The 22,500-nt window shown below is 43.2% G+C and overlaps 2 protein-coding genes across 2 annotated transcripts in view; one reads left to right on the forward strand and one right to left on the reverse strand.

The window, feature by feature from the left end:
• The window catches only part of b4galt1l (DP-Gal:betaGlcNAc beta 1,4- galactosyltransferase, polypeptide 1, like), a 390,521-nt gene that overhangs the window by 319,856 nt on the left and 48,165 nt on the right, over nucleotides 1-22,500 (forward strand). The window lies entirely within an intron of this gene.
• Nucleotides 1-22,500, reverse strand: part of trappc11 (trafficking protein particle complex subunit 11) — a 55,257-nt gene that overhangs the window by 7,184 nt on the left and 25,573 nt on the right. The window contains 9 exon segments of the mRNA XM_083786548.1: nucleotides 746-837; nucleotides 7,568-7,679; nucleotides 8,806-8,962; nucleotides 13,488-13,553; nucleotides 15,390-15,509; nucleotides 16,552-16,673; nucleotides 19,740-19,888; nucleotides 20,604-20,809; nucleotides 21,485-21,610. Of these exon segments, the coding sequence (XP_083642674.1) occupies nucleotides 746-837; nucleotides 7,568-7,679; nucleotides 8,806-8,962; nucleotides 13,488-13,553; nucleotides 15,390-15,509; nucleotides 16,552-16,673; nucleotides 19,740-19,888; nucleotides 20,604-20,809; nucleotides 21,485-21,610 (1,150 nt within the window).

Raw genomic sequence — 22,500 nt, forward strand, 5'->3', positions numbered from 1 at the left:
CTCAACTTTCGACTCGCGCTGCTGCGAGTCGACTCGTGACTCGTTTATCGATAAATCGATAAATCGATTTTTTGATGAATGCCCTAACACACACAGAGAGAACAGTGCATTCACGATGTAGATCTCAAATTCTGCCCAAACCCGACCCTACCCAACATTTTCGGGCCCGGCCCAAAATGAATTGTAATTAGTCGGGTTCAGGCCGAGCCTCGGGTTCCGTGAAAAATAAATGAAAAAATAAAAAATCTACTACACCCCAAAAATAAATGTCAACTGCCCTATAGTAAGGCAGAAGGGGATGTGTTGGATGGAGCTCCAAGTGAACTTTACTCAGGTATTTAACCCATTCTGACCTGAGATCAGATTCTATAAATGTCTTCTACATCCTGACAGTTTTCTGAAAAAGCTATGTTTCTATGTCAGTCGTTCTTCGATTTTTCATTTTATTTTTATTTTTCAATAGCTAAAGCCTATAGCATAATGCTAGCACCAAAAGGGGTTCCCGTCCAAAATGGGTTAAATGGAGGTGGATGTGTTGGATGCAGCTCAAACGGAACTAGCTCGTGTTATTATTAAAGTAAAGCGGGGGACAACAATGGTCAAAATGCAATTGAAAATCAGTGATCGTAAATCGGCGAAAGTGGACGTTTTCAAAATGTTTTGGTCATTAACTCTGCTCAGTTCACGCGTGTGCGTGTGTGTGCGTGTGTGTGTGTGCGTGTGTGTGTGTGTGTGTACTACTCACCAGCATGGACATACAGGGGGATGGTCTCTACCAGGACATGAGGCAGAGTGACAGCCGTCTGGACCAATGGGCTCTCAGGACTCGACGACTGTCTGCAGGAGGACAGGTGGAGGAACCATTTAAAGACCCGTGGCTTCTGATTGGTCTGTAGTGACCCGTGGCTTCTGATTGGTCTGTAGTGATCCGTGGCTTCTGATTGGTCTGTAGTGACCCGTGGCTTCTGATTGGTCTGTAGTGACCCGTGGCTTCTGATTGGTCTGTAGTGCCGGTTGGGAAACAACCCACCAGTTTGACGTAGTGTCAATGTAGCCTACTACTGCTGTTGTCCTGCAACGTCCCCTTATCGCTCACTAAACTCACCCCACACAGCTACTGCTGTTGTCCTGCAACGTCCCCTTATCATTCACTAAACTCACCCCACACAGCTACTGCTGTTGTCCTGCAACGTCCCCTTATCATTCACTAAACTCACCCCACACAGCTACTGCTGTTGTCCTGCAACGTTCCCTTATCATTCACTAAACTCACCCCACACAGCTACTGCTGTTGTCCTGCAACATCCCCTTATCATTCACTAAACTCACCCCACACAGCTACTGCTGTTGTCCTGCAACGTCCCCTTATCATTCACTAAACTCACCCCACACAGCTACTGCTGTTGTCCTGCAACGTCCCCTTATCATTCACTAAACTCACCCCACACAGCTACTGCTGTTGTCCTGCAACGTCCCCTTATCATTCACTAAACTCACCCCACACAGCTACTGCTGTCCTACGACGTCGCCATATTATGCCATATTAGGAGATCAACAGTCATCGGCTTCCTTGATTGGCCAACCCAACGGATCGACTTTGTGGATTGGCCCAACTTTGCAGGCCATTTGTGCCACAAGTGATAACATGCTCATTACGTCCCCATTGTTACTCAGAGTTTCTTTATACATCAAACATCATTTACAGTGTGAGAAATGTTTTGGTGGATGGTACGTCTGACTGGAGGACCAAAAGGAGGCTCTCATACTTGTGTTGCAGTGAAGCACAAGGTGTATGCCTTTGGAGGGCGCTTTAATGACAAGGCTCTGATTGTGCACGTTTTCAACCCAGTGCCTTTACGCTGGAGGAAGTTGCCCACGGTGACAACAGGAAGAGGAGAACGCCACCATGAGGTTCCATCATCGCGCCACGGTCACTCAGCTGTGCTTGTCGAAGATGTCGTCTACGTTTGGGGAGGTTTCGCGTACAACGTTACTGCAACGTACTGCAACGTGCTTTATGCATTTGATGTGGACACCCACAGATGGTTCAAACCCAGGGTTTCAGGGGCTGTTCCAGAGGCGAGGTACTACCACTCAGCCTGTGTCTTGGGGAAGCTCATGATTATCCATGGAGGATTACTCTGGCAGACTAGATACTATGAGTCTGACACACACAAGTTGGACACTACCACAATGGTCTGGTCTGTAATTAACACCAGAGGAACTCCACCCCCTGCTTCATACAGTCACTCTGCTACCATCATAGGGACAAAGATGTTTGTATTTGGAGGCCATAGGGGTCAGTACAACGACACCATCAGAGTGTTTGACACAGAGACCAACTCTTGGCTGAGCACACCTTCTGCACAGCTTCGTCCAGAAGGACGGTGGTTTCATTCAGCCTTTTCCTACAATGGAGAGCTGTTCATATTTGGTGGTGAAGGCAGGGAAGGACAATTCAATGATCTGTGGAAATTCAATCCAGAGACCTTCTCCTGGAAGAAGGTTCAACCCAAGAGGAAAGGACCAGGTCCAAGGAGCATGTGCTGTTGCATTGTGGGAGATCGTATCATCTTCTCTGAAGCATACCGTGACCACCTGTACATCCTAGACTTAAGTCCGAGTCTGAAGACCTTATGCAAGCTAGCGGTCACGCGGTACGGTCTGGAGCAGTCTGAACTCCCACACAACATCAGGTGGGAACTGGCAGCCATGACTGGCAACAGGAAGAGAAGAATCACACCCAGTGTGAATTGAGCAGCACCTTGGATCCAAGGAACCTGCTGCACCCACTAATAAGTATCTGATGATGATGAATTGACCCACATGATGTCACAGGGGGCGGGACAATACATAATATAAGTATCTGATGATGATGATGTCACAGGGGGCGGGACAATACATAATATAATAAATAAATATTTAAAACAAAATCACACTTGTGTAGCCTGATCTAAGCAGAGACATTTCTGGTCTAGAGGGGCGGGTCGCGCCTCAGAAATGCGCGCACCCTGATTGGATCTCATCGATCTGTCCGTCACCCCCGGCCCCTCCTCTCCCCCCTAGTGCAGCGCTACGTCACATCATTTAGAGCGACGCCCACCCGGAAGGGTTGACTCCCACTTTTAGACTGGTTCAGCCCACGGCTTTTTCCAGGCTTTCATCTTTCGCGCAGACGAAATGAAAGCCTGGGTATCGAGGCTACACTTGTGTAATCACATCACATTCCGTGCTCAGCCGATCAAATTATCACATTGCGTGGTACAAACACAAAAGTGTGTTCTCCCGATCCCGACGGCCTTCACTGCATGTCACCCCCCCCCCCATCTCTCTCCCCCATTTCCTGTCCTGCGTACCGTCTGTCCCTCTATAAAGAATATAAAATAAAGGTGAAAGCCGCAAAGAAAACATTCAGAATGCTTTGGTTGTTTGGTTATTTGTTGCCCTTATTTGCAACAAATGAGCACCTTTTGATTGGTGTCCGTGATCAATAACCCATTCTGACCTGTGATCAGATTCTAAAAATGTCTATTACATCCTGACAGTTTCATTATTAACCCATTCTGACCCGAGATCAGATTCTAAAAGTGTCTTCGATTTTTCAAAAATAGCAGACCTACAAGCTCATAGCGCGCCACTCGGTGGCTATGAGCTTGTAGATCTGCTATTTTTAAATAGCTAAAGCATAAACACCAAAATGGGTTAAAGAGATCCAGTTAGAGTCTGACGTTCTAATATATAAACTCTAGCCGTTTTAACCGTGGATAAAAAAATCACACCTGCTTGAAGTGAGCGGCACCTTTTATCGAGATCATCATCTATGTATGATGAGGAATAAAACCGTCCGTAAAATGTCCATAGACTTGGCGGCCTCGTGACGTGGCCGTCATGTTGCATCCACTGTGTCATCATCCACATGTGTCAACGACATGACGTCATAGTAATACTAATAATAAAACTTTATTTGTATAGCACCTTTCATGACATGAAATGCAGCTCAAAGGCCTGACGAAGGTACAGTGGGAGCTTGTTCCATGCCGACGACCCGTAGAAGCAAAAGGCTGCTTCCCCGTATTTTTTTGTTGCCATTTTTTTAGGCAAAGCGAGCAGGCCAGCAGTGGAAGACCTTAGGGGGCGGTTTGGGACATATTTAGGCAGGCAGTCATGTAGGTAGGAAGGTGCGAGACCATTGAGAGCTTTATAGACAAGTAAAATAATTTTAAAATCAATCCTAAAAACAACCGGAAGCCAGTGCAGTGATGCCAAAACTCTCATCTTAGTTCTAGTTAAAACTCTGGCTGCTGCATTTTGGACAAGTTGTAATCTGTCAGTTGTTTTCTTAGGCAGTCCTGAAAAAAGTGCATTGCAGTAATCAAGCCGAGAAAAAACAAAGGCGTGGATTAGCGTTTTTGCATCGTCCAAGGACAAATAGGCTCTGATTCGTGCAATATTTCTAAGGTGAAAAAAGGCAATCTTGGTAACATGATTAATGTGTGAATTAAAATTAAATTCAGAATCAATAATAACGCCCAGGTTCTTTACTGTACTGTTACTTTCTACAGTCAGGTTGCCAAGTCTGCTTATTATTGATTCTTTCTGCTCACTAGAACCGATTATGAGAACTTCTGTCATTGGCTTGACCTAAAAAAAAGTTTATACAGAATAAAACTTTTCATAAAAGTCCATAGACTCTGCTGCGACATGACGTCACGGGCTGGAACACACAAAGCCACGCGTTGGAGTGTTTAGCGCCGCTCAATAAAATATGGTTCCACCCATTTTTTGTTTTGTTCTTTTTTTTAGGCCTAAATACAGGTTTAATGTTTGTTTTTAGTTCAATGTTTGTTTTAAAAGCGCCATTGACAACGAAGGGAACATTTACATCATCTTGTCCCCAACACAAACATTAAGTGCCAGTAACAATAAAGATAATTTAATGTTGCATAAGGAGAAGAGACTGGAGCAGCACGGACATTTAGAGCCTTTTATTTAGGTGCTCAGTATACAAAAACGACTAACGTTTCGACCTTGCGGTCTTCATCAGAGTGATGAAGACTCTGATGAAGACCGCAAGGTCGAAACGTTAGTCGTTTTTGTATACTGAGCACCTAAATAAAAGGCTCTAAATGTCCGTGCTGCTCCAGTCTCTTCTCCTTATGCAACTTTGATGTCCCTGCACCTGTGAAGCACCGGATCAGCCGTTTCAGGCTTGAGGCGCGTTGGTAGACTCCCTTTCTAAAGAGAATTTAATTTGTTTTGGCACCGTTTGTTTTACATCACACCTAAATTACATCACCTAATCAACATGAGTTAGACTTTCCTATATTAGCGGCCCTCACTTCACACGGCTGTGATTTTCTTAAGCTTAGGCAGATACAGACTTTGAGAAAAAAACCATTCAACTGGATACATTAATTAAAACATTCAACTGGGTACATTCATTAAAACATTAAACTGGGTACATTAATTAAAACATTCAACTGGGTACATTAATTAAAACATTAAACTGGGTACATTAATTGGTGACCAGGCTATAACTATAATCTAGCTGATCTTGAGGCCTACAAAAACGTGGGAAAAAAAATCTTATCAACTAGTCAAATAGTACCAAAAAGGTCATGGATTTACTAGTCGACTAGTTGCTTAAAGCCAGGGGGGCAGTCAGACAGATATTTTGTGAAGCCACTAAGGAAATCGGGATTTCCTGAAAGTTAATATAATGGCCTGTTGTGGCGCTGTCATTGGGCCCAAAAAGCCCCATAGAAGTCCATGTATTTGGGCCCAACTTCACCTAGACTGTATTACCTTAATAAACATAGTCATGAATACTTTCTGCTTCCAGTCACTAGTTTAAAGTCTCATTTCTAATGTCATAATATTCTTTTTGGAAAATGATGGTCCCATTTATTAAAAAAATGACCATAAAGTCGCGTATGTTCTGAGGGGCGTGGCTACTGTTACAGTCTATGATCGGGATTCCCCACCCACATGAGTCAAAATAAAAACCAACTAAGAAGAAGGGGGGAAGTCCCGCCTCGTTGTCTGGGCCAGCCAATGGGCCAGCTGGGCCCAAACGGATCTAGAAAGATGGCGATGTACACAAGGAAGGACTGACAGGCTTCATTTTACGTCCATGTTAGACCCGGGGAACGCTTTGTCCATATTTTTTACAGTCTATGGTTAAAGCCCTAGTGCAGGGGTCGGCAACCGGCGGCTCAAGAGCCGCTTGCGGCTCTTGAGCACTCCCCTAGTGGCTCCCTGTAGCATTACAAAAAAATCTATGAAAATGTATAATGTTTATTTTTTCACATTTTTATTTTTCATTTATGGTTTCTGTAGGAGGCCAAACGTGACAGAAACATTCTTAAGTTTCCCAATTTTGTAAAAATGTGTAGAATAAATATTATGATGGATTGTCTGTATGCTTAATCTGCAGTAGGCTATAGCCCTGAAACATGACTGTCAGTCATGACGCAACAGCAGCCTGTTTTACGCAATCGCAGTCCATAAACATTCCGATTTAAAATATAAAGTCCTCGACACATGTGCCACGGGAGTTAGAAATTTGCTGGTACAGCGATTAGCATTGCTGCATCCCGCGTTGTTTAATAAAAAGCATTTTTATCCGAGCGCCCCTTTTCTCAAACGGGGTTGGGAAACAGTTGCACACCGGGTGGGGGCGCGTAGTTGAAAGCCAATGGCAAAATAACAGCTCGGATAAAAAAGCTTTTTATTAAACAACGCGGGATGCAGCAATGCTAATCGCTGTACCAGCAACATTCTAACACCCGTGGCACATGTGGCGAGTACTTTATATTTGGAATCTGAATGTTTATGTACACGTTTACAATGTAAATGTAGCGATTGCGTAAAACAGGCTGCAGTTGCATGACGCACCATGGCTAAATCTGCAGTGACAAACTATCAAACAATAAATAAAACGTGGCAAGCCATTCACAGACGGAAAACATGGAATGCTCTTTTCCAGACAATTATGTGAACATGAAGAAACTCGCATCTGGAGTATTATCCATCTTTGGATCAACGTACTTTTGTGAGCAGATATTCTCAAACATGAACTACATTAAATCCAAATACCGCACACGCCTCACCGATGAGAGATTGCAATCGTGTGTGAAGATTAAAGTGTCATTTTACGTGCCCAATGTTGAGAAGCTCTCCAGCGATGTCCACACACAGAAATCACATTAAACGGGTAAGAACACAATGCAAAAAACATGGCATAATAATGGAGGGTGCGTTGACTGCGTTCGGAAATGCGCACCGCGGGAGCGCACTCGCCTATTAGTTTGCATTGCACAGTGCACTCAGTGCGCTATTTCCGAACGGGCTTAAACCATAGCGCACTTTTTATTTTGATAGATAGGCTAATATCCACTTGCAGCCCTGTTGTCTTCATTATATAAGCATTTTAAGGCTTAAAAATATTTTGCGGCTCCAGGTAGATTTTGAATTAATTTTTTTGGTTGAAAATGGCTCATTCAACATCTTGGGTTGCCGACCCCTGCCCTAGTGCATGTGTGTGTGCATGTGTGTGCGTACACACCTCCTCCATGATATCAGGTACTGCCCCGCCCCAACGGTGTTGTTATCGTTGTCTACTGGAGGACACTGGAGACTGAAACACTCACTGCCACACTCCCCTGTCTGGAGGACCACTGCACACACACACACACACACACACACACACACACACACACACACACACACACACACACACACACACACACACACACACACACACACACACACACACACACACACACACACACACACATCATTATCACTGGAGACTGAAACACTCACTGCCACACTCCCCTGTCTGGAGGACCACTGCACGCGCAAAAGCCCAAAAGACGGGTATACACGTCCTTAGCAAAAATGGTGTTAAGCATTCACAACAGCAGACAGTCTAGTCTATGACTGGTTCTGTTATGAGTTCTCCTCTGCATGTTGTAGTGTTTAGATGGTTCTGTTATGACTTCTCCTCTGCATGCTGTAGTGTTTAGATGGTTCTGTTATGACTTCTCCTCTGCATGCTGTAGTGTTTAGATGGTTCTGTTATGACTTATTCTCTGCATGCTGTAGTGTTTAGATGGTTCTGTTATGACTTCTCCTCTGCATGCTGTAGTGTTTAGATGGTTCTGTTATGACTTCTCCTCTGCATGCTGTAGTGTTTAGATGGTTCTGTTATGACTTCTCCTCTGCATGCTGTAGTGTTTAGATGGTTCTGTTATGACTTCTCCTCTGCATGCTGTAGTGTTTAGATGGTTCTGTTATGACTTCTCCTCTGCATGCTGTAGTGTTTAGAATAGTTTCTTATGAACTTGGACGTCTATCTAGAGTCTAGATAGATGTCCAAGTTCATAAAAAACTATTCAAGAGAGTGTGGATAATCCTTTCATTGTAGAGCTGCATAGTTCAACTTGTCCAGTGATTCAGTGGTTTTGGTACCGCTCAATGGCAGCTCATTTCTCTGTGATTGTTGTTCAACAGGTATCGTCCATCAGACGTGTCCACACGTCCTAGTGCATCTTCAAAGAGAATAATATTCAGATATTTTTTTCCTTTTTCAGCGTACGGTGACTCTAAGGCCACCGTACGGTTCGCTCTTTGTTTTTTTTTGTTTTTTGTTTGTCAGAGTGTTTTCCCGGCACCCGAGAGCTCCTATTTTGAAGGAATCCCGGGACTGCTTGTGTTAAAAGGTGGCGAAACAAACAGACGTTTGGATCTTATCCAATGATGTTCAATGCCAAAAACACCAAACGAACAATCATGGTATACCTTGTTGGAGCTGGGAGGTCATCTGGGGGGTCGTAGGGGTCATGGTGATCAGCTGCAGAGAGGAGGTGCTGAGGAGCAGCGGCCAGGGAGACGAGGAGAGGAGGTCCGTCATCAGGAGGAACGGGATGTCTGCTACCACGCGGTCTAGAGGCTCAAACTACACACACACACACACACACACACACACACACACACACACAGGTCTGTCATCAGGAGGAACGGGATGTCTGCTACCACGCGGTCTAGAGGCTCAAACCACACACACACACACACACACACACACACACACACACACACACACACACACACACACACACACACACAGGATGTCAGGCACCACGCTATCGAATGGCTCAAAGTAGCTTGTGTTACTTTTGTGTGACACTGTGTCTGTACCACCAGTGGTGGTAGTATCAATACTGCAATGTAGAAATACTCTATTATAAGTAAATGTGACCTGAGATCAGATTCTAAAAATGTCTTCTACATCCTGACAGTTTTCTGAAAAAGTTTCTATGACAGTGGTTCTTCGATTTTTCAAAAAATAGCAGACCTAGATTGTAGATCTGCTATTTTTCAATAGCTAAAGCATAACATAATGCTAACACCAAAATGTGTACTTCCCACCCCAAAATGGGTTAAGAATTAATGAATACTTATGTATTCAAGAGTGTTGTTGTGCACAAACGTCAGTAGCAATACAAAGTTATGTACAAAGAAAACCTACCTATGGTCCGCTATTCTAAAGCCCCTAATTTCTTTTAAATATTTTCTTTAAATAAACTCTTATTCATTCAAGTTTTATTTATTCTCGAAATTACACAGAGTAATTAAAAAAATGTAAATGTGAATTACATAGGTGTACAAATAAAAAGCCAAGACAAATTAAAAAAAGATCGGCACGAACAGTTACATGTTGTGGGGGTCTGTGTGCTCACCAAGGTTTTAAAACAACTCAAGGGTACTAATGTGGTCCATTTTAATGTCGTTTGCAGGTCATTCCATGTATTAGGGCCACAGAAGCTAAAAGCAGATTTACCTAGTTCAGTGTTAACTTTTGGTACCTTGAATTTGAGGAAATTACTTGATCTGGTGTGGTAGAGCTCAGAGTCCCATTTCAGAAAAGATGAGATGTATTTGGGACAATCTCCAAGCATGGCTTTATACAAGAACAGGTGCCAATGCAGTTCTGGTCTCTCTGTCAGGGATGACCGTCCAACCTTTCTTATTTAAGATACAGTGGTGAGTACCATAGCTATCACCCGTAATAAATCTAATCGATTGAGTGATAAACAGAGTCTAGGGATTTAAGAGTGGATGCTGCTGCCTGTCTATAGATTATGTCTCCATAATCCAAGACAGACAGGAACACTGCCTCAACTACCCACTTTCCACTAATGACAGGAACACTACCCTCTTTCTGCTAATGACAGGAACACTACCCTCTTTCTGCTAATGACAGGAACACTACCCTCTTTCTGCTAATGACAGGAACACTACCCTCTTTCTGCTAATGACAGGAACACTACCCTCTTTCTGCTAATGACAGGAACACTGCCTCAACTACCCTCTTTCTGCTAATGACAGGAACACTGCCTCAACTACCCTCTTTCTGCTAATGACAGGAACACTGTCTCAACTACCCTCTTTCTGCTAATGACAGGAACACTGCCTCAACTAACCTCTTTCTGCTAATGACAGGAACACTGTCTCAACTACCCTCTTTCTGCTAATGACAGGAACACTGCCTCAACTACCCTCTTTCTGCTAATGACAGGAACACTGCCTCAACTACCCTCTTTCTACTAATGACAGGAACAACTGCCTCAACTACCCTCTTTCTGCTAATGACAGGAACACTGCCTCAACTACCCTCTTTCTGCTAATGACAGGAACACTGTCTCAACTAACCTCTTTCTGCTAATGACAGGGACACTGCCTCAACTAACCTCTTTCTGCTAATGACAGGAACACTGTCTCAACTACCCTCTTTCTGCTAATGACAGGAACACTGTCTCAACTACCCTCTTTCTGCTAATGACAGGAACACTGTCTCAACTACCCTCTTTCTGCTAATGACAGGAACACTACCCTCTTTCTGCTAATGACAGGAACACTGCCTCAACTACCCTCTTTCTGCTAATGACAGGAACACTGTCTCAACTACCCTCTTTCTGCTAATGACAGGAACACTGTCTCCACTACCCTCTTTCTGCTAATGACAGGAACACTGTCTCCACTACCCTCTTTCTGCTAATGACAGGAACACTGTCTCAACTAACCTCTTTCTGCTAATGACAGGAACACTGCTTCAACTACCCTCTTTCTGCTAATGACAGGAACACTACCCTCTTTCTGCTAATGACAGGAACACTGTCTCAACTACCCTCTTTCTGCTAATGACAGGAACACTGCCTCAACTACCCTCTTTCTGCTAATGACAGGAACACTGCCTCAACTACCCTCTTTCTACTAATGACAGGAACAACTGCCTCAACTACCCTCTTTCTGCTAATGACAGGAACACTGCCTCAACTACCCTCTTTCTGCTAATGACAGGAACACTGTCTCAACTAACCTCTTTCTGCTAATGACAGGGACACTGCCTCAACTAACCTCTTTCTGCTAATGACAGGAACACTGTCTCAACTACCCTCTTTCTGCTAATGACAGGAACACTGTCTCAACTACCCTCTTTCTGCTAATGACAGGAACACTGTCTCAACTACCCTCTTTCTGCTAATGACAGGAACACTACCCTCTTTCTGCTAATGACAGGAACACTGCCTCAACTACCCTCTTTCTGCTAATGACAGGAACACTGTCTCAACTACCCTCTTTCTGCTAATGACAGGAACACTGTCTCCACTACCCTCTTTCTGCTAATGACAGGAACACTGTCTCCACTACCCTCTTTCTGCTAATGACAGGAACACTGTCTCAACTAACCTCTTTCTGCTAATGACAGGAACACTGCTTCAACTACCCTCTTTCTGCTAATGACAGGAACACTACCCTCTTTCTGCTAATGACAGGAACACTGTCTCAACTACCCTCTTTCTGCTAATGACAGGAACACTGTCTCAACTACCCTCTTTCTGCTAATGACAGGAACACTGTCTCAACTACCCTCTTTCTGCTAATGACAGGAAAGCTGGCTTTATTTCTATACAAAAAAGCCAATTTTCTGTCGCAATTTACGAGCATGGACCTCTACATGGTGCAAGTCTCGCATCAATCCAAATACCAAGATATTTATACTCTGACTCTTTCCATATCAGCTCCATTCATAGAAGATATGTGAATGTCATTATAGGAGATGTTTTTGGCTCTGGAGAACAACATGAATTTTGTTTTGCTGATGTTCAACATCAACCCGAGAGAGACCAATTTGTATAGAAATATATTTGCAGACCAGGTTTGTCTGCCTGGGAATAACAACAATAGTAATGCAATCTAATCTAATTTCACTTCTGATTATTGTTTCCCTTTAAGTTGTGAAACCAAATGCATTTCCAGTTAACCCATTTTGGGCGGGAACCCCTTTTGGTGTTTCAAGCATTATGTCATGCTTTAGCTATTGAAAAATAGCAGACCTACAAGCTCATAGCGCGCCACTCGGTGGCGCGCTATGAGCTTGTAGATCTGCTCGAGCATGGACCTCTCTAATAGGTCTGCTATTTTTGAAAAGCCGTGAAAATGCGGTGCAAATCTTTGAATATATATTTCAGAGAGAACTTTTTTAACAAAAATATTGGCTTCTGGGGGGGGGGGGGGGGGGGGGTGTCCCTGGAACTACATATTTTGAGATGGGGGTCCGCGGCCCAATAGAGATAATTCTGGGGGTCCTTGACATGAAAAAGGTTGAGGACCACTGACATAGAAACACGGGGTTTTCAGAAAAATGACCTCAGTCCAACATGGGTTAAGGCCAGGGTCATTCATTCCACTATGCATTCGGCTCCGTCACATTCCAGGTTGTGAACCCTTGGCGACAGACAAGGCTAGTTTTATATTCCACTATGCACTGCTCTGCACATTCCTTAGTTTAGGGTCAGTCTAGTATTCTATAACCATGTCTATCATTTATTATAATAGCTGTCAAAGCAAACCCTTCCTACAGGCTGAGGAGCAAATCATTCATCAAATGTTTAACTCAACATGTATTTTTCTTTTCTTTTTTGTGAATGTTGGGGGGCCCGGATTCCATATTTTCTTTCCATCTGTATTCTTAACCCATTTTAGACCTTAGCTCGATTCTACTAAATCTCTACTAAATCATGACAGTTTTCTGAAAAACCCGTGTTTCTATGTCAGTGGTGTTCAAACTATTTCATGTCAAGGACCCCCAGAATTATCTCTATTGGGCCACGGAACCCCATCTCCAAAAATGTAGTTCCAGGGATCCCCCAGAAGAAAATATCTTGGTTAAAAACCTTCGCTCTGAAATATATATATTCAAAGATTTCCACCACATTTTCACGACTTTTCAAAAATAGCAGAACTTCAAGCTCGTACGAGCTTGTAGATCTGCTATTTTTCAACAGCTAAAGTATAACATAATGCTTCAAACACCAAAAGGGGTTCCCGCCCCAAAATGGGTTATACCGTTTCCTGATAACTATAAATGATCATTTACATAATTTCATCCAGTAGTCTACTGAAACTGGGCCTCTGCTCACCTTAGTGGACACGAACTTGGCAGACACTTCGAACGGAACCACCGTCTCTATGGTGACGGTCTCATCCTGGAAGAAAAAAGGTGAATACAAATTAGGGATGCACCGAGAGGGAAATTCTTGGCCGAAACCGAATACCGAATATAGGAAACAGTTGGCTGAAAACCCGAATACCGAATATCCGAATATGATTAATATTATATATACTTTTCCTACCATTGCTGTCATGGCCGCAACCTTAAAGCTACCTGATTTATGGCAAAATAAATCGTTATGGCAAAACCTAACTTAAAAAAATAATCACTATTATAGGTCCATAAAACATTTATTCAGCTCTTTTGAATGCATTAGTTGCATACACTATTCGGTAATATATTTTCTGCCTATTTGGGCAAAAAAACGAAAAGGCCGAAAATGCATTTTAGCCATTTTCTGCCGAATATTTTCTGCGGCCGAATATTCGGTGCATCACTAATAAAAATGGTAAATGTTTCATTTATAGCACTTTATGTAACAGAGTTAGAAATATCCTTGTATTAATTTCTACAAAATCACCATACTTGCTTTTCAATGTATTGCTTAGAGAGTACTACCGCCACCTGGTGGATGAACAGTGCAGCTGCACGCAGTGTCCCCTTGGTGCACTGTATTTTCCCCTGGCAGAGGAAAATGATTGCCATGCTGCAGATGCAAGAGAGCTCCGTTGCAAACCAAAAAATATATATTTTGGGGGTTTTATATTAATTATTTCCACTCTTTGTTACACAGATTTGAGTAGGCTACTGTATGCTGCTGCTGCTGCGCTGTGTATAATTTCTGAAAAGCTACTACAGTGAAGTCTGTTCACAGAAGTTGTTGTGGGATATGTGGGGATTATCTGATGAGGTACCATTTGAGTGGGCAAAACCTTACATATACTAAATAATGCTAAATTGTTTATAGGGTCAATATAAGTAAAATAATATAGACTTTCCACAGGAGTATCTTTTTATATATCAGAGTGCTCCCACTAAGGAAAGTAGGCTTTCTAATAACACAACCCGCCTTTGTTTTGGTAGTAAAAACGTTCTTTTTATTTACGCTAAAGACGAGAGGCTGGTCTGCATTCATGGACCAGAGCTACCGTAGTTGTGTTGCGAATGTGGGTGTTTTTGTAAGGGATGAGAGGGTTTTTATTGGCTGATAATAGGCTGATAGTGTTTTATGCTCCATCTGTGCTATTTTTGGAATGTTCTGTAAGTTGTAAATATAAAAAAATAGCTCTCACTGGTTTAGGAGCTTTATGAAAGAAATTAATTAGAATTAACTGTACCTTGTGACATTTACTGTCGATGTGCTGTCCTACCATATGTAATAATAATAATATAATAATACATACAATTTATATAGCGCTTTTCAAGGCACCCAAAGTCGCTTTACAGAACAGAATAAAAAACAGTTTTAATAGAAAAATAAACTAGTTAAAAAGTTAAAAGGTTAAAAACTAGAAACGAAGGTAGGCAGACAAAGTGGGGGGAGGTGAAAATGGTGCATTTGGTAAATGGTGCATTTTTATAGCGCCTTTATCCAAGGCGCTTTACATAGATTGTGCATTACATTCACCCATTCACACACACATTCATACACCGATTGCGGCGGAAGCAAAGCAGGGTACCACAAACCAGCACGTCGGGAGCAATTTGGGGATCAGTGTCTTTGCCCAAGGACACTTTGACATGTAGACAGGAGGAGGAGCCGGGATTCGAACCGCCGACCCACGGATCATTGGACGACCTGCTCTACCTCCTGAGCCACAGTCTACGTCTGAAAAGGTGGGTTTTATGTGTGCTTTTCAACATAGGCTTACTGTACCTTGTGGCATTTACAGTCGATGTTCTGTCCTACCATACTGTAGGATTACTGTACCTTGTGGCATTTACAGTCGATGTTCTGTCCCTCCACGGTGGTGTTGATGCTGTAAGCCACGTGGAAGAGGAACACCCTGGGCCCCGTCGAAACGCACCTCACGTACACACAGCGCTCCACCTTCAGAGGGACACACACAATGGATTAGCCACTGACATTGTTTTAGGGAAGGGGGAAGAGTCTGGGACGTGTGGAGCCTTTTCCCAGAGTCTGGGACATGTGGAGCGTTGTCCAGGGTGCTTTAGGGAAGGGAGAAGAGTCTGGGACATGTGGAGCGTTGTCCAGGGTGTTTTAGAGAAGGGAGAAGAGTCTGGGACGTGTGGAGCGTTGTCCAGGGTGTTTTAGGGAAGGGAGGAGAGTCTGGGACGTGTGGAGCGTTGTCCAGGGTGTTTTAGGGAAGGGAGAAGAGTCTGGGACGTGTGGAGCGTTGTCCAGGGTGTTTTAGAGACGGGAGAAGAGTCTGGGACGCGTGGAGCGTTGTCCAGGGTGTTTTAGGGAAGGGAGGAGAGTCTGGGACGTGTGGAGCGTTGTCCAGGGTGTTTTAGGGAAGGGAGAAGAGTCTGGGACATGTGGAGCGTTGTCCAGGGTGTTTTAGAGAAGGGAGGAGAGTCTGGGACGTGTGGAGCGTTGTCCAGGGTGTTTTAGGGAAGGGAGAAGAGTCTGGGACGTGTGGAGCGTTGTCCAGGGTGTTTTAGGGAAGGGAGGAGAGTCTGGGACGTGTGGAGCGTTGTCCAGGGTGTTTTAGAGAAGGGAGAAGAGTCTGGGACGTGTGGAGCGTTGTCCAGGGTGTTTTAGGGAAGGGAGGAGAGTCTGGGACGTGTGGAGCGTTGTCCAGGGTGTTTTAGAGAAGGGAGGAGAGTCTGGGACGTGTGGAGCGTTGTCCAGGGTGTTTTAAGGAAGGGAGGGACGTGTGGAGCGTTGTCCAGGGTGTTTTAGAGAAGGGAGAAGAGTCTGGGATGTGTGGAGCGTTGTCCAGGGTGTTTTAGAGAAGGAAGAAGAGTCTGCGACGTGTGGAGCGTTGTCCAGGGTGTTTTAGGGAAGGGAGGAGAGTCTGGGACGTGTGGAGCGTTGTCCAGGGTGTTTTAGGGAAGGGAGGAGAGTCTGGGACGTGTGGAGCGTTGTCCAGGGTGTTTTAGAGAAGGGAGGGTGTTTTTTAGGATACCTTGTCCCCAGGCTGGAGGTCTCCCAGGGGGATGTCTGGCAGCAGGGCGGGGTCTGTGTCGTCACACACTTTGGTGGGACTCAGCGTCACGTTGGTGGTCTGACTCAGGTTGGCATCCTGGCCTGGAGGGGGGGGGGGGGGGGGAGAGAGAGAGAGAGAGAGAGAGAGAGAGAGAGAGAGAGAGAGACAGTGATTATCAACCTATTTTCATTTCCACCATTTAATATATTATACATGTATGTCCACGGACCCCTATTTGATCAAACCTCAATGTTTATTTAACTAATGGCTAAATACAATGCGCAAGTACTTAGTATTGATAAAATGGATTATTTCCATTTCGATACGATACGATACTTTACATATCGATATACGTTAAAAAAAATATATTAAAATTGATATGTCGATACAGTAATATATCGTTACAACCCTAATTGTGACAGATTGTGTGTGATTATGTAGTGATTGTATGTGATTATGTAGCGATTGTGACAGCTTGTATGTGATTATTGCGAACGCAGTGAGCCACTTACTATGACAGCAGGGGCTGAGTGTCTGTGTGTGTGTGTGTCACGCTGTGTGGTGTCACGCTGTTACACCACCGGCCCGCCACCAGAGGGCGCAGCTGTGGCACGCACGCACGCACGCACACACACACACACACACACACACAGGGCGCAGCTGTAGCACACACACACACAACCACACACACACGAGCTGCGTTCGCTTCACGCGTTTGCGCGTCTTACTTGTAGTGATTGTATGTGATTATGTAGTGACTGTATGTGATTATGTAGTGACTGTATGTGATTATGTAGTGATTGTATGTGATTATGTAGTGATTGTATGTGATTATGTAGTGATTGTATGTGATTATGTAGTGATTGTATGTGATTATGTAGTGATTGTATGTGATTATGTAGTGACTGTATGTGATTATGTAGTGACTGTATGTGATTATGTAGTGACTGTATGTGATTATGTAGTGATTGTATGTGATTATGTAGTGATTGTATGTGATTATGTAGTGACTGTATGTGATTATGTAGTGACTGTATGTGATTATGTAGTGATTGTATGTGATTATGTAGTGATTGTATGTGATTATGTAGTGATTGTATGTGATTATGTAGTGATTGTATGTGATTATGTAGTGATTGTATGTGATTATGTAGTGACTGTATGTGATTATGTAGTGACTGTATGTGATTATGTAGTGACTGTATGTGATTATGTAGTGACTGTATGTGATTATATAGTGACTGTATGTGATTATGTAGTGATTGTATGTGATTATGTAGTGATTGTATGTGATTATGTAGTGACTGTATGTGATTATGTAGTGACTGCATGTGATTATGTAGTGACTGTATGTGATTATGTAGTGACTGTATGTGATTATGTAGTGACTGTATGTGATTATGTAGTGACTGTATGTGATTATGTAGTGACTGTATGTGATTATGTAGTGATTGTATGTGATTATGTAGTGATTGTATGTGATTATGTAGTGACTGTATGTGATTATGTAGTGACTGTATGTGATTATGTAGTGACTATGTGATTATGTAGTGATTGTATGTGATTATGTAGTGACTGTATGTGATTATGTAGTGACTGTATGTGATTATGTAGTGACTGTATGTGATTATGTAGTGACTGTATGTGATTATATAGTGACTATGTGATTATGTAGTGATTGTATGTGATTATGTAGTGATTGTATGTGATTATGTAGTGATTGTATGTGATTATGTAGTGATTGTATGTGATTATGTAGTGACTGTATGTGATTATGTAGTGACTGTATGTGATTATGTAGTGATTGTATGTGATTATGTAGTGACTGTATGTGATTATGTAGTGACTGTATGTGATTATGTAGTGATTGTATGTGATTATGTAGTGATTGTATGTGATTATGTAGTGACTGTATGTGATTATGTAGTGACTGTATGTGATTATGTAGTGATTGTATGTGATTATGTAGTGACTGTATGTGATTATGTAGTGACTGTATGTGATTATATAGTGACTGTATGTGATTATGTAGTGACTGTATGTGATTATGTAGTGATTGTATGTGATTATGTAGTGATTGTATGTGATTATGTAGTGACTGTATGTGATTATGTAGTGACTGTATGTGATTATGTAGTGATTGTATGTGATTATGTAGTGATTGTATGTGATTATGTAGTGATTGTATGTGATTATGTAGTGACTGTATGTGATTATGTAGTGATTGTATGTGATTATGTAGTGATTGTATGTGATTATGTAGTGATTGTATGTGATTATGTAGTGACTGTATGTGATTATGTAGTGACTGTATGTGATTATGTAGTGACTGTATGTGATTATGTAGTGATTGTATGTGATTATGTAGTGATTGTATGTGATTATGTAGTGACTGCATGTGATTATATAGTGACTGCATGTGATTATGTAGTGATTGTATGTGATTATGTAGTGACTGTATGTGATTATGTAGTGATTGTATGTGATTATGTAGTGACTGTATGTGATTATGTAGTGATTGTATGTGATTATAGTGATTGTATGTGATTATGTAGTGATTGTATGTGATTATAGTGATTGTATGTGATTATGTAGTGACTGTATGTGATTATGTAGTGACTGTATGTGATTATGTAGTGACTGTATGTGATTATGTAGTGATTGTATGTGATTATAGTGATTGTATGTGATTATGTAGTGACTGTATGTGATTATAGTGATTGTATGTGATTATGTAGTGATTGTATGTGATTATGTAGTGATTGTATGTGATTATGTAGTGATTGTATGTGATTATGTAGTGATTGTATGTGATTATAGTGATTGTATGTGATTATGTAGTGACTGTATGTGATTATGTAGTGACTGTATGTGATTATGTAGTGACTGTATGTGATTATGTAGTGACTGTATGTGATTATGTAGTGACTGTATGTGATTATGTAGTGACTGTATGTGATTATGTAGTGACTGTATGTGATTATGTAGTGACTGTATGTGATTATGTAGTGACTGTATGTGATTATGTAGTGATTGTATGTGATTGTGTAGTGACTGTATGTGATTATGTAGTGATTGTGAGAAATTGGATTTCGCATCGATTCCAATATCGACCCCCATGCATCGTGCTCGTTTACAGCGCCGTTCCCATGCCCGTTCCACAGTACCTGGTTTGAGACCGGCCGTCAGCTTGACGTCTCTGGCCACGCCCTCCTCCTGCGATTGGACGGTGATGCTGATGCGGTACATCTCATTGGTCAGCGCCGGCGGCTGGTGGCTCAGCACCACGGACACCTTGGGAACCCTGGAGATCACCCTGGAAACCACCGTCAGCCCACCGTTACTGTGTGTGTGTGTGTGTGTGTGTGTGCGTTACATGGTAGTGTGTGTGTGTGGGTTACATGGTAGTGTGTGTGTGTGTGTGTGGGTTACATGGTAGTGTGTGTGTGTGTGTGTGTGTGTGTGTGTGTTACGTGGTAGTGTGTGTGTGTGTGGGTTACATGGTAGTGTGTGTGCGTGTGTGGGTTACATGGTAGTGTGTGTGTGTGTGCGTTACATGTTAGTGTGTGTGTGTGTGTGCGTGCGTTACATGGTAGTGTGTGTGTGTGTGTGCGTTACATGGTAGTGTGTGTGTGTGTGTGTGCGTGCGTTACATGGTAGTGTGTGTGTGTGTGTGTGTGTGTGTGTGTGTGTGTGTGTGTGTGTGTGTGTGTGTGCGTGCGTTACATGGTAGTGTGTGTGCGTTACATGGTAGTGTGTGTGTGCGTGCGTTACATGGTAGTGTGTGTGTGTGTGTGTGTGTGCGTTACATGGTAGTGTGTGTGTGTGTGTGTGTGTGTGTGTGTGCGTTACATGGTAGTGTGTGTGTGTGCGTTACATGGTAGTGTGTGTGTGTGTGTGTGTGTGTGTGTGTGTGTGTGTGTGCGTTACATGTTAGTGTGTGTGTGCGTTACATGGTAGTGTGTGTGTGTGTGTGTGTGTGTGTGCGTTACATGGTAGTGTGTGTGTGTGTGTGTGTGTGTGTGCGTTACATGGTAGTCTGTTGGATGCTCAGTGCGTCCCAGTCAGGTTCTTCTTGGCGTGACGCCTCCAGGCCCCGCCCCCCTCGTCGCCGTGACGACCGGCTGGCCTGCAAGGCCTCATGGGAGGAGGCGGCGTCCCCCCCCGCCCCCCTCCAGCTCATGAACACACAGCGCCCCCCGGAGGCACTGCCCAGCATCACCTCTATGCCTGTCATCTGAGCATGCACACACACACACACACACACACACACACACACACACACACACTTACTTACTTACTTAACCATAATGTGCTGGAAAATGACCATCTTTGTTGTTATTAGTTAAAGGACCACTTTTCAACCTATCTTCATATAATAGGTCCTCACTAATAATCCAATAAAGAAATGGCACAATTTCTTTCTACTTGGTCTGTGTCTCATAGGAGGGCTGTGGGCAGTTCAGAAACCGTCCTCCAGTGACATCATCGATGGGGAATACAAGCTAATAGAAACTGCAGGCTTTCTAGTCCTGAAAAGTTGCAATGTGAAAATGGAAGCCATCGTTCTCACGATGATGAAAATCTAAACATTTTTGTAAAAAGAAAAATCTTGTTTAAAAAAATATCTGCCTAATGTCACTGCCCTCCTATGAGACACAGACAGCGTACAAAAATAAATCGTGCCATTTTATCATGATTATTAGTGAGGACCTATTATATGAAGATAGGTTGCAAAGTGGTGAAGTGGTCCTTTAACCCATTTTGGGCCACTCTGTGGTGCGCTATGAGCTTGTAGATCTGCTATTTTTCAATAGCTAAAGCATAACATGATGCTAACACCAAAAGGGGTTCCCGCCCGAAATGGGATAATATGTAAAGGGTTAGGTGTGTGTGTGTGTGGGGTTCCTACCTCCACCTTCTTGCCCACGTCTTCGGTCTTGGCCACGAAGCTGAAGTGGAAACATCTGGTCGCCCCCGGCGACAGACACATGTTGTCCTGACCCGATGCCTCCACCACGCACCACCGGTTGTACTCCTGAACACACACACATGCGCACGCGCACACGCACACGCACACACACCACAATTCTCTATTAGCAATGGCCAAACATTCTTATTTTCTAATTTTCTCCATGAGCGACAGTATAATCTCTTTATGAAGCTGCTATAAGCAATAATATTATGTCAATTCTTTTTTGCATTTTTTTGCATACAGGAACATTGCTGTTCCTTGGAGTGGTGCAACCACTCCAAGGAACAGAAATGTCCGTGTTCACCTATGTGTTGTTCACCTATGTGTTGGTTAATGAGCACCAGTATATGACTATTAGTGCTGTCGGAATTGTCCAAATATTACATTCGGATATTCGTTTAAAAAACCCACGTGTATTCGAGCAATTCGACCCATTCGGATTTCAATTCGAGCCTTTCGGATTTATTAATAATTATATTTACACCAATACAACCTTGAGACATAACATTTAAGATCGCATTGCTGGCGCAATTCTCTCTCTCTCTCTCTCTCTCTCTCTGCGCATTGGTGCTGCTGAAAACCGAGTTGGAACACAACGCATGCGAATGCGAATTCTCCATTCTCCAGTAAAACTTCACAGAATTTTTTCTTAAATGAGCAATCCTACCACACAGCCTTATCAAAACGAGGCACGGAGGCAGTATTAATTCACAGAACAAAACACTGCATTGCTAGGGTGGCCAGACGTCCGGTTTCACGCCGGACAGTCCGGTTTTAGACCCACCTGTCCTCCTCCCACCTCAACCTCTGGCCGGACACATAATTGTCCGGTTTTGTGTGATATACAGTGCTTGTGTCATAACTGTCATTTACGTCGTCTCTGTATTAAAATCTCCGCAGTGCTGCTCAGCTCCGCAGCGAGCCAGCCACACTCCCACTGTCTTAAAAAGAGA

The sequence above is a fragment of the Protomyctophum parallelum genome, assembly GCF_964188405.1.
Source record: "Protomyctophum parallelum genome assembly, chromosome: 16".
In the NCBI taxonomy this organism is placed as follows: Eukaryota; Metazoa; Chordata; class Actinopteri; order Myctophiformes; family Myctophidae; genus Protomyctophum; species Protomyctophum parallelum.